The sequence below is a fragment of the Physeter macrocephalus genome, chromosome 14 (assembly GCF_002837175.3).
Source record: "Physeter macrocephalus isolate SW-GA chromosome 14, ASM283717v5, whole genome shotgun sequence".
In the NCBI taxonomy this organism is placed as follows: domain Eukaryota; kingdom Metazoa; phylum Chordata; class Mammalia; order Artiodactyla; family Physeteridae; genus Physeter; species Physeter macrocephalus.
Genome location: NC_041227.1, coordinates 70,293,484 through 70,306,090, shown reverse-complemented (window position 1 = coordinate 70,306,090; position 12,607 = coordinate 70,293,484). Strand labels below are relative to the sequence as shown.

At 50.1% G+C, this 12,607-nt stretch overlaps 1 protein-coding gene across 5 annotated transcripts in view; it reads left to right on the top strand.

Moving 5' to 3' along the window:
* AUTS2 (activator of transcription and developmental regulator AUTS2) overlaps window positions 1-12,607 on the top strand; it is a 34,381-nt gene that overhangs the window by 19,903 nt on the left and 1,871 nt on the right. For 3 of the 5 annotated variants that reach the window (XM_028499466.2, XM_028499467.1, XM_028499468.2), the window contains exons 10-14: window positions 1,978-2,055; window positions 3,009-3,092; window positions 4,454-4,676; window positions 7,005-8,255; window positions 11,415-11,525. In XM_028499466.2, the coding sequence (XP_028355267.1) occupies window positions 1,978-2,055; window positions 3,009-3,092; window positions 4,454-4,676; window positions 7,005-8,255; window positions 11,415-11,525 (1,747 nt within the window). Of the gene's footprint in view, window positions 1-1,977; window positions 2,162-3,008; window positions 3,093-4,453; window positions 4,677-7,004; window positions 9,223-11,414; window positions 11,526-12,607 lie in introns of those variants that run through there. The other 2 variants (XM_055090743.1, XM_028499470.2) reach the window with 2 other exon arrangements.

Genomic DNA, 12,607 nt, shown 5'->3' with positions numbered 1-12,607 from the left:
CATCTCTTGTCTAGAGCCAAGCCGGTCTCCCGGAGAACCTGCCTTCTCAGCTGTCAGCTGCACGTCAGCAAGCCAGGTGGATGCCCTAAGTTTTTGGAAATAGTGTCCTTCCCTAATTCACAGGTGCACTCTCTCTGTCTCTCTCTTCCTTCAAGAAAAGGATTTGAGGCATCCTAAGGAAATACATACTGTTCAAGGCCAAACAAAGTAGAGGAAGAAATGTGGATAAAGGGAAAACCTAAGGAAAGGCGAGCACTGAGGTAGACCGGAGCTCCCTGGCGGGCAAGGTAAAGACTAACAAACAGAGGTGGTTTAAGGTTATCAGTGTCCAGAAGCAAGTCAATAGGCTAGCTTTTCCTGGCACTGAAGATATGGAGGACTTCTTCATTTCCCACAACCTGATGTAACTCACAGTGCATTTCGTAGGGTCGGGCTTTATAATCTCCTTCAGTGCGGGTCCGTGACGGCTAACACATCCTCAGGAAAAGAGATTCCGCAAAGGCCCAAGCGGTGCAGCCCAGAGACACAACTTCGTGACGGCCGCTCCTGCACCCGGATTAGACAGTGTTTCTCAGAGTGAAAGTCTTGCCCCCAGAGATGTCTCTGAAGAAAGTAGCCCACGGCCCGATGTTGCCCTTTTAGAGACTGAGAGAACATAGTCACACCTCCTAGTCCTTCAGTGAAAGAAGAACCTGCCTTCTCAGCTGTCAGCTGCACGTCAGCAAGCCAGGTGGATGCCCTAAGTTTTTGGAAATAGTGTCCTTCCCTAATTCACAGGTGCACTCTCTCTGTCTCTCTCTTCCTTCAAGAAAAGGATTTGAGGCATCCTAAGGAAATACATACTGTTCAAGGCCAAACAAAGTAGAGGAAGAAATGTGGATAAAGGGAAAACCTAAGGAAAGGCGAGCACTGAGGTAGACCGGAGCTCCCTGGCGGGCAAGGTAAAGACTAACAAACAGAGGTGGTTTAAGGTTATCAGTGTCCAGAAGCAAGTCAATAGGCTAGCTTTTCCTGGCACTGAAGATATGGAGGACTTCTTCATTTCCCACAACCTGATGTAACTCACAGTGCATTTCGTAGGGTCGGGCTTTATAATCTCCTTCAGTGCGGGTCCGTGACGGCTAACACATCCTCAGGAAAAGAGATTCCGCAAAGGCCCAAGCGGTGCAGCCCAGAGACACAACTTCGTGACGGCCGCTCCTGCACCCGGATTAGACAGTGTTTCTCAGAGTAGATGTCTCTGAAGAAAGTAGCCCACGGCCCGATGTTGCCCTTTTAGAGACTGAGAGAACATAGTCACACCTCCTAGTCCTTCAGTGAAAGAACCTTGCTCCACGTTTTTTACCCGGCATTTCTCCAAGCTTACTTGGTTACGGAACTCCCTGCCCCGCTGGCATTCTTTCTCCATGTTTCCAGTACTGTGTGTCAGCCCTGAGAAAAAAGAGTCGTGTACCACAGTGTTCACTGCAGCACTACTTACAGTAGCCAGGACATGGAAGCAACCTAAGTGTCCATCGATGCAGTAAAATAGCTAGCTAGCTAGTGGGAAGCAGCCGCATAGCACAGGGAGATCAGCTCGGTGCTTTGTGACCACCTAGAGGGGTGGGATAGGGAGGGTGGGAGGGAGACGCAAGAGGGAGGGCATATGGGGATATATGTATCTGTATAGCTGATTCACTTTGTTACACAGCAGAAACTAACACACCATTGTAAAGCAATTATACTCCAATAAAGATGTTAAAAAAAAAAAAGTAATACCTCTCTTTGGTGGTGGCCAGCCCAGCCAGGAAAGGGGGTGATTTATTTTCTGCCTCCTGATCAGCACGTTTCTCTTTCCCCGGGTGTTCACTGGACGGACGTCAGCTATGTTCTTACTTTAACGTGCTCTCTCCTGGGCTCCTTTGGTGACCGGGAGCCAATGGCATTGTAGAAGTCGGCTTCCTCTGAAATCTAACTCCATTATATTTGACTCAACAGGTGCTGCACACCCACCCGGGACCCCTTTTGGGCCCCCTCCTCATCACAGCAACTTCCTTAACCCCGGGGCTCACCTCGGTGAGTTGCCCATCAGCGCCGGGCAGCGACATGTGTGTCTCAGAAAAACCTCTGTTCACTGCGTTCCTGCTACACTTCCTGCTAAGTGGGCCACAGTCCCAGATAAGTCACTTACTACTTTAGGTGGTGGTGATCTTGTAGAACTCTGAATCCCCGCCGTCCATCTCCAGGATTTCAGTACCTCTCATACCGTGTTCTTCGAGTAGTAGATCTGTGCGCAGTAGTGGTTGTGTGTAGGCTTGCTGAGGGTGCGGCGGGTGAAAGCCATGCCATGGAACCCCAGGGCATCCACGTTTACAGCAGCCTGTCCCTGCCCCTTGGAGAAGATGGTGAGCTCTTGCCCACATAAAGGCACCCATGGAGGTGGAAAGAAGGACACGATGATGTTATGAAGAGACAGCATCCATTACTTTTTAATCACTTCACATTTCACAACCCTATTATATCTCTTCCTAGTAAAGGCGCCTTATTTGCGGCCTTTATTTATTTGATGTTTTCTGCAGTGCACAAACAGATGCGGGCAGTGGTATGCCCAACGACAGGGTATACAGGATACGTGTGCCCTCAGAATTTCATTGAGAGATTGACTTTAAGCTGCCATCTTACTTCTGGTCTGTGAGAGCCTACACGGCACGTTCTGGGAAGAGGGGAGATAGGCAGGGAGGCATCTGAGCGTACTGTGGCTTGAGCAACGTTCCCCACCCAGCAAAAGAGACATGGGGAAAAATGCATAGTTCTGGAAAATAGCTTTCAGAAATATTTTGCTAACCCAATGCCCAAATGTAAAAGGATGAAAACCCTTTGCATAATCTGGCGGGAGAAGTGGGGCAGGTCAGGTCTGAGTATAAACGGGGCAAGGATCCCCCACTGCCTTCCCAGCTCCCAGGAAGCTCTTGTCTTCCTCACTCAGTGGAGTCCTGCAACCATGTCTTTCTTCCCAATCTTGTCTGCAGAGCCTTTTAATCGGCCATCTACGTTCACTGGCCTGGCAGCAGTTGGTGGCAATGCCTTCGGGGGACTTGGAAATCCTTCAGTTAGTGAGTACCTCTAACATTTTAAAATCTGGGCTTCCCTGGTGGCGCAGTGGTTGAGAGTCTGCCTGCCGATGCAGGGGACGCGGGTTCGTGTCCCGGTCCGGGAAGATCCCACGTGCCGCGGAGAGGCTGGGCCCGTGAGCCATGGTCGCTGAGCCTGCGCGTCCGGCGCCTGTGCTCCGCAGCGGGAGAGGCCACAACAGTGAGACGCCCGCGTACCGGAAAAAAAAAAAAAAATCTGCCTTAAATTATTTATCTACTCTGATCTGTCTGTGGCTCAAGACCTTTCTAGATAAAAGGGAACCATGCTCTTGGGAAACAAATTTAGGTTATATCATTGCAAAAGCAGGCCTAATCAATGGAGTTAGGTCTAAACCAACGTTTTAAGGCTAGCCTGCAGTTGATATATGTTCCTGAGGGTCAGGAAAGGTAGTATAGTCAATTGAACTCCAGAGAGTTTGCTGAAGTTCACAGTTTCATCCATATTCCATTCCATCTCTACTATCCCACATTTTAGCCACAGCTCCCATTAGATGTGAAGACAACTTGTAAAAATTTCATCTTGCGTTAGCAGGAGTGAGAAAACACACTGAAGAACAGGAAAGCAATCCAGGCTCAGGACAGTCAAGAGAGGGCAACACTTGGTGCTGCATAATCCAGGAAGACTGCATAGTTTTCCACTACTAAGAAGTCTGTCTAAAGTAGGAAGGGAGTTGCAACTCCTGCTCCTGTTCTAAGCATGCTTTAGCCACTGGATATCAGCTTGTTTTCTTTCGTGCCATCCATACGTCATGCCCTCCGGCTACAGGAGACTTACAGTGCAGCTTGAAGCAGCCATCACAGTTCCATATAGCATGGAGACCATATGTGTCTGTTTGGATCAGGACCTTGTCTGGTCTCTGCTGACTCTAGTTTTGGTCGCTAAGGTTGTGGACGGGGCGGCAGTCATATTAGCAGGGTCGTGACGGGCAGAGGATAACCATGAATTCTGCTCTGAACTGAGCTACTGACCTAGGTCACACCATCCAAATACACTCGTCTGCATGCTCGGGACGTCTGCGCGTGCCAGATAGGCATGATTAGGTGATCCCCATACCTGTTGGGTCCCTTTCCTTTTTAATCAGCCCCTCCCACCCCTTTGCCTTTGGTTAAAACGAAGAAAAAAAGCTGTGAGCTTACTTACCTCTCCAGTGTAGGACAAGTTCCTCTAATGAATCTGTTAATCTCCTTTCCTTTTCCAGCTCCCAATAATATGTATTCATTTTAACTCTGAATGCTGTTAAAAGTTTTTTGGTAAGTACCTTCATTACAGCAGATTATATAATTTCTCTGAAACCTTTTTGTTCTCCACTTCACCATTTCAGCACCCAACTCAGTGTTCGGCCACAAGGATGGCCCCAGTGTGCAGAGCTTTAGCAATCCTCACGAGCCCTGGAACCGGCTGCACCGAACGCCTCCGTCGTTCCCGACCCCTCCGCCCTGGCTGAAGCCAGGGGAGCTGGAGCGTAGCGCGTCCGCTGCAGCTCATGACAGAGATAGAGATGTAGATAAACGAGACTCATCCGTTAGTAAAGATGACAAAGAAAGGTACGCAAAGAACCCGCTCTCGAGTCCCAATGGGGGAGCCCGCTCTGGGCCAAGTACTGGCCACCCACCCTCCCCAGCCCAGCCTCGTGCTTCAGCTGTAGCCTCGGCCGCTCACGCAGCCGGGGTGGTGTCCCCCCCCAGCCCCCCGCCCCACCCCCACCCTTCAGTGCATCGTGACCACAGGCCAGCATCACAGTTCTGTATCCAGTACAGAGCAAGCGAATCCTGACTCAAGAGCAGCTCCACACTCAAGGTCCCCGTGAGCATTAGTCTCTCCAAACATAAATCTCTCTCAAAAAGGTAGCAAGATGGAGCCTGGACCAGAAGACACACACAGCATGAATCAATACCATCTTTGCTTTCAAGTTCGTGCAGTCCATTGACTCATCCATAGGTTTTTTGCTCTCTCTCTCTCCCTTTTTTGTTTTCTTTTAGAAAGTCATGTTTCCATTGTCTCATTGTATTTTTCTCAAATTTTGTTCCAACTCAAATCCTGGGCTCACAGATAACTGATAAAATTTTGCTAACCCAGATTTAGAGAAACCTCACCAAGCAGTTTGGGTTTGGGTTTTGTTTTGCCAGTGGATAATTAATTTTACTAACCATTTTTATCTCCATACGTGGTGGTAAACCCATGCCTAAAAAAGAATTAGCCTTAAAGAGGAAAATGTCTTATAGTTATTTTTTCTGAAGAATGTCATAAGCATTCTTGACAAAGCATACTCCCCTTTTCCCCCTTTCTTTAGGGTATTTTCATTTTGAATGAACTAGCAAGGAATACACAAGATACGCTTGACAGAAAATACCTAATAACACTTTCCTTTTGGTATTTAAATCTCAAATACGATCCAAATCTTTAGTTTTTCTTTACTGTGTATATTGTGTGTGTGTGTGTGTGTGTGTGTATACGTGTGTATACATATGTACGTGTTTCTTAGGGATTTAAAAGAATTCAAGTTTGCAGGCTTTAAATGCGGCAGATTAAGTAGACCATCATAGGCCATCATGCCAACTGATTTCTTCCTCATAAAAGAAAAAGACGAATTTTTCCTTCAGGACAGCACGGTAAAAATCTCTTAGCCGACGGGAGGACCGTTTATGACATGCAGCTCTGAGCTGTAAACTGCCAAAGTGAGGTGCGTCTGGAGCGGGCAGCCCCTAGACCAGGAGCTCTCTGGACGGTCTGTCAGTGAAGAGAAGGCAGGATATGGCGGCAAACCTTGCCGCGCTTTTCTTGATGCAGTCAAAAATGGCCTTTTAGATGAAAGTCAGGAAACTTAATAAGATACACTCGTCTTTATTCTTACCTTTTAAAGATGCTCTTCCTTCTTAGCCTTTGCACGTTGGCTAGAAACAAAACTGGTAGGGGAAACCTCCTTAATCTCTCCCCCGGGGCCCCCCTGCCTTCTGAGCCACGCAGGCTTCCTGCTTCCCTCCTCACCTTTGCCAGGTCTGTCTCGGGTGGTCCCTAAAACACACCGGATTCCTGGTCCGGCCTCTTCACATTTTACCGTATTGTCCTCTGTTGCTTTGCATTTTGTGCCCCGTACTCTTTAAGTCCCCACCCAAGACAGGCCTCTCAGCTTCTCCTTCCACATTTCCATTCACAGATGGAACTTGTTCCCAACCTGTCCCTTGAGGTTTTGTGTCTCTGGACCCACTTTTCCTTCTGGCTTTCCTCTATCAATCTTCTCAACAGATTATGGCTTTCTTCTCCTTCCTAATGCAGAGGTGCTTTTTGCACCCCCAAAATCCAGAAATGTGGTTTCCCTTTTAACCCCCTCGGTGCTGCCTCTCGGAGGCCGCCCTGTATCTGCCCCCTTTTCTCTGAAACCAGCCCTTCGTCCTGACCTCAGGACAGAGATGTTCCCATAATCTCCCTGTTACTCTCCTCCCACTGGCTCTGAATTGCAACGTTGGAAGGAAGGTTTGGGGCCCTTAGAACTTGATTCTTGTCACTAAAAGATCCTGAGACTCCAGGCAGACGGGCTGCGCGGTCGCATCACTGACGCACTGACCACGCGGGTCCACGCAGGTTTCTGAGAGCTCTTCCTCCCCGGCCTGCGTTCAGGCCCGTGCCTCTTAACACACCGCGCGTCACCCCCCCCCCAGACGCTCGCACGCCCGTCGTCCCGAGCACTTCACCCCTCGAGCTTCCTCTAAAATCTAGGCCAGTCAGGCCAGGGTGGCCGGTCACCCTGCCCACGAAGGGCACGTGCGGGGGGCCGTGGGGGCTAGAGCCCGGCGCGGCCTCTTCCCGCCACCTCATTGGCAGCCCCTGGCCGGCCGGCAGCCCGTCTCATTTGCCTCCTGGTGTCTCCTCCTCAGGGAAAGCGTCGAGAAGAGACACTCCAGCCACCCTTCACCAGCACCCGTCCTCCCGGGGAGCGCCCTGGGGCACGGCCGCAGCTCCACCGACCAGATCAGGGCTCATCTGAGCACCGAGGCTCGTGAGAAAGACAAATCCAAAGACAGGGAGAGAGAGCACTCGGAGTCCCGCAAGGACCTGGGCGCCGACGAGCACAAAGCGAAGGAGGGCCCCCTGCCCGAGAAGGACGGCCACGGCCACGGCCACGAGGGCCGCGGCGCGGGCGAGGAAGCCAAGCAGCTAGCCCGGGTGCCGTCGCCCTACGCGCGGGTGCCCGCCAGCGACAGCGCCAGGCCGGGCAGCGCCGCCAGCCGCGAGGCCGAGCCGCGCAAGGGCGAGCCGGCCTACGAGAACCCCAAGAAGAGCGCCGAGGTCAAGGTGAAGGAGGAGCGCAAGGAAGAGCACGACCTGCCCGCCGAGGCCCCGCAGAGCCACCGGCCCTCGGAGCCGCCGCCGCCGCCGCCCAGCTCCTCGGCCAGCGTGCACCCGGGGCCCTTGGCCTCCATGCCCATGACCGTGGGGGTGACGGGCATACACCCCATGAACAGCATCGGCAGCCTGGACCGGACTCGCATGATGACGCCTTTCATGGGCATCAGCCCCATCCCGGGCGGAGAGCGCTTCCCGTATCCTCCTTTCCACTGGGACCCCATCCGGGACCCGTTGCGGGATCCCTACCGGGACCTTGACATTCACCGGAGAGACCCGCTGGGCAGGGACTTCCTGCTGAGGAGCGACCCCCTGCACCGCCTCTCGGCCCCCCGGCTGTACGAAGCCGAGCGCTCCTTCAGGGACCGGGAGCCCCACGACTACCACCACCACCACCACCACCACCCGCTGTCGGTGGACGCGCGGCGAGAGCACGAGCGCGGCGCGCACCTGGACGAGCGGGAGCGCCTGCACATGCTCCGCGAGGACTACGACCACCCGCGGCTCCACGCCGTGCACCCCGCCTCCCTGGACGGACACCTGCCCCACCCCGGCCTCATCGCGCCCGGTCTGCCCAGCATGCACTACCCACGCATCAGCCCCACGGCGGGCCACCAGAACGGACTGCTCAACAAGACGCCCCCCACGGCGGCGCTCAGCGCGCCTCCGCCGCTCATCTCCACGCTGGGGGGCCGCCCCGTGTCCCCCCGGAGGACTACCCCTCTGTCCGCGGAGATCAGGGAGCGGCCGCCCTCCCACACGCTGAAGGACATCGAAGCCCGGTAAGGAGAGCACGGGACGCGGAGAGGAGGAAGAGAGCCCGCGGCCGCAGGCGCCAGGCTCGGGAGAGCGCGCGGAGAGAAGTCCCGCGTCGGTCCCCCCGCGTCTCGACCGACGCAGACGGGGCGGGGGGAGCCCCCAGCACTTGCCCTTGTAAACAGTGTATAGACTCAGTGCAGATTTTGAAATGTTTTTGTATATTCTCTGTTGAAATTTTTCAGATCTTTTAGCCGATTCGTATGTTCTCAAGTCTCCCCACTCTTTTGGTTTCTCGTATAAAACTTTTTGATTCGAACCAAAACAGTGAAGATGACAACACACACCAACGTGGTGATAATGGGGGGGGCGGGCGGGGGGAGGAGACAACAGTCCACACGATCCATCACGCAGAGGTCTTTCAGATGAGAAGGGAAGGCTGTGTACATAGTTATGTAAAAACAGAAAAAAAGATTGCTTCGTGAGCTAATGGTTCATATATGCAAAGGGTAAGATGAAAGCTTTACTTTGTACAGATGTAAATAGATAAAGATTAAGTAACATAATACATTAATACTTCTTAAAATGTGCTATTTGCAGACTTAATATCAGTGAGCACAGTCGGCTGTGTTCCCATGTATTGTTCTAGACAGCTAAACCCTTCAACTATGCAATGAATGTTAGGGCTTTTCACAAAAGCCCGCCTAACTCAAAGGAGCCTTTTCAAGTCCATTTACAACATACTTAAGGTCATATTTTCCCTGAACAAGCGCTTAACGTGATATGACTCTTGTTTTCCTTGCTTGTTATTTCAAACGGAGAAACACCTGATTTTGCAAATTGGACCCCAGGCCGAAACTTTGCATCTGAAGTTGCTGCTTGTGGGCCTTTGGGGGAAGTGGGGAGTGCAGCCCCGGAAAGGTAACCGAGGCCGTGAACGACCAGTGCCAGGGAGGATGGGAGTTGTCAGATGCCAAAATCAGGGGACACAAACAGGCCGCCAGCATCTCGTCACCATCAGTCACGTGATTTCACACACCCCCTCATGTGGGAGCCATGCGTTTTTTAGTGTGTCCTGTTTCCTATCTGTACACACCTCCTCGTTCTGTAATGACATTCAGTTACACCCAAACAAACAGATCCTGAAAGAAAGCTTCGAGTTTTCTCAGATGATGGATATGTTTTCACTGTATTCAATAACTGATGAAGTTAAGGTGCATATTTCCTAGTGTGGCTCACCATGTTCCCGTCGGTAATCAAGTCCGGGAGTAGCCGAAACAGGTCAACCTTGCGGGGCCGGGGAGCATTCCGGAGGGTGAAAGGTGGCGGAGAGACGGTCTTGTGTGTGCGTGTGTTTTTGAGTTTGCATCAACCTGTCTCTTCATGATACTTTTATAATACATTCAGCCTCTTGTCTACATATTTGGAGAGAATATGACTTTACTAGCAAAGAAATACAATATATCTTGTCTACTGGACTGTAAAATATATGTATGAAATAAAATTAGTTCCATTTGGTCTTCTAGTATATTAAAGTGCTATCTGACGTTGTTATCCTGTTTTTGCAAAAAAAAAAAGTTAACTACAGACCATTGTTTCTAATAAGCAGAGAGATCTATTTTAGTAGTCAACTGAAGGTTTAGTTGTGAGCTTCAGATTTTGTGAATTCCAGATGTTGTGCAGTGTTTTTTTTTTTTTAAGACAACAACTAAAAAGGAAAAAAAAAAAAATCCAAGGAATATGTACACTGGAACCGTAGTGGTAGCTTTCAGTATTGTAAAGAGATCGTTCTATACAGACCTTTTTGCTGTTCCTCCTGTATGTAATAAAGTCCTTTCTAGATCCTATGTGAAAAGAAACGTGAAGCGACTGAGTCTCCAGCATGTTCTCATCGGCGGAGCCTTCTTGTGTTATGTAAACTGTGCCATGTTATTAAAAAATGTGAACTAAGCTTCCAGCTGCTTGTTTGTGTGGGATGGCCATCCTTACCATAGGGAAGAAGCCATACTTGCAAGACAGACAGGGCTGTGGAAGAGAAACACCTTGAACCCTTGAGTGAGGATGGAAGGGCTGACTGCCCTCCCCGACCCACGTAGACACTGCCAGTTAGTTTCTGTAAACGTCTGCCCTCCACCCAATCAGGACTTTTTTTTTTTTTTTTTGGTTTGTGCCATGTTATTAAAAAATGTGAACTAAGCTTCCAGCTGCTTGTTTGTGTGGGATGGCCATCCTTACCATAGGGAAGAAGCCATACTTGCAAGACAGACAGGGCTGTGGAAGAGAAACACCTTGAACCCTTGAGTGAGGATGGAAGGGCTGACTGCCCTCCCCGACCCACGTAGACACTGCCAGTTAGTTTCTGTAAACGTCTGCCCTCCACCCAATCAGGACTTTTTTTTTTTTTTCTGGTATGTTCTAAGCGAAGTCCTGTAAGTCCTGGGAAGGTACTTTTAGATTTCGTAGGTGATACGTGTGCAGGCCGATTTAGCCAGCACCCTTTGTGTCTCAGGCCTCCTTCAAAACTCAGCATGTGCTCTGTCTGCGTTGATGACAGATCTGATCGAGGGCCTTTGCCAACGGCCGGTGCTTGCCTGTTCTTGCCATTACAACCTGTGGACTCAGTCTGTTGTATGTAACTTCAGACTTTCCAGGTATTTTGTTCCTGTCTTTTTCCTGTGTCTCACTGAATTACATGGCATAACCCTCATTAGCTTGCAGACCTCTCCCTCGTCCTCTAAAATTTGTTTTGTTTTTTCAAGATGTAAAAATTGTTAAGATTTTCTGGTGTCAACACGATGCCATTGTTGTTTGGATGAGATGGTTTGGACGGGTGTTTGAATCCTAACTGGACAAAACAAAAGCAGTCCGGCTTAGCAGGATGCGGGTGGCCGCTGTCGGAGAAGATGGAATGGAAGCGAACAGAAACCGGGGAGCTTGGTGTCTGTGCCTGCAGCTCTGCGGGGCGGGGGCGGGGGGTGGTTGGGACGGGGGGGCGGGCTCTGGAAGGCTCCCGGCTAGGGGTACTGGGCTCACGGGCTTGGAAATCTGATGCTGGGCTTAAATAAAGGCCCACTTCACTCAGCCCTGCTTTTATGCTGATACCCGGCTCCCAGACTAGAGAAAATAACTTGAAGAAAAACTAGTAGGTTGGACAACGTGATAAACACTGTGTTTTTCCAAATCAGGCAATTCTCGGGACCTTCCCAAGACTCAGCATCAGCGGGCCTCGCCTTGCTATTTCTGGCAGACCGCCCAGCTTTCTCCTGCACACCTATTTCCAGGCCGCCATCTGCAATGTGAGACCGGAAGTTACTGTCAAATCAGTCATGGTATTTAATCCCCGGGGCTTTATCCCTCTCAACCTTTGCATATTTTCCGTCTAATTACGTTCTGCTCCCCGGCATTGACGGGTACCAGCACCAATTTGATTTCCTGCTAACCTGTAGATGCTCTAATTATCTCCACAATCTTTGACTGACAATGATCTTGTTACCTTCTAATGGTACATGACAAGTAAAAGCGAATATAATGATGCAATAATTACCATTTCGGGTGGATATTCACAACAGCGTTGACTGTTGATCCTTTTTTTCTGCCTCAATCAAAGTGGATGAGAGGAAATAAGATACGATTGTCCCTGTACATACCTACATAGCATAAAAAGACGCTGCCTTTAGCCGTGCAGCTGTGGGTGCCCAAGGTGTGTGTGTGTATCCGTCCTGAGGAGCAAACTTGGCCTCGGTGCTATTAAGTCAGTTGAAGGAAAGGTGACAGAGTGACATGGGCTTTTTCACATATTATTTTTTAAACTTTGCCATCTTTTTTTTTTTTTTCCCTATGAGTTTCTGAACAATTTCTTAGACATGGGAAGTTTCCTTTCAAGAGAATAGGGTTATTTATCAGATAGAAAATACCATCATCAGAGACAGTTCCACACGATGAAACTGCTGGTCCCCTTGAGCACTCTCAGAAATACAAAGCTAGTCTGTAGTATCTCACAGCAGAGCTGCCCGAAGCCTCCGATGTGGGAGCTTAGACCAGCAGGCAGGGGGCCTGCGGCCACCCCCGTGCCTTCCGTTCTCAGTGACCTTGAGAAAAACACAGAGCTTCTCTGGAACTGTCTCTTAATGTGTAAGATGAGAACATCTGAATATAACAAGACCTAAAACTGGGCAGGTTGTAAGCCCATCCGCATGGATAGAGTTTCGTGTGCACAATCCCAGAGCCCATGGAAGTTGTATAGAGAGCGGCCCACACAAAAGACAAAGTAACTTTTCCTTTTTACCAACTCAGTGCCAGTGTCCCAAGGATTCTTTTTTTTTTTTTTTTTTTTTTAATAAATTTATTTATTTTTGGCTGGGTTGGGTCTTCGTTGCTG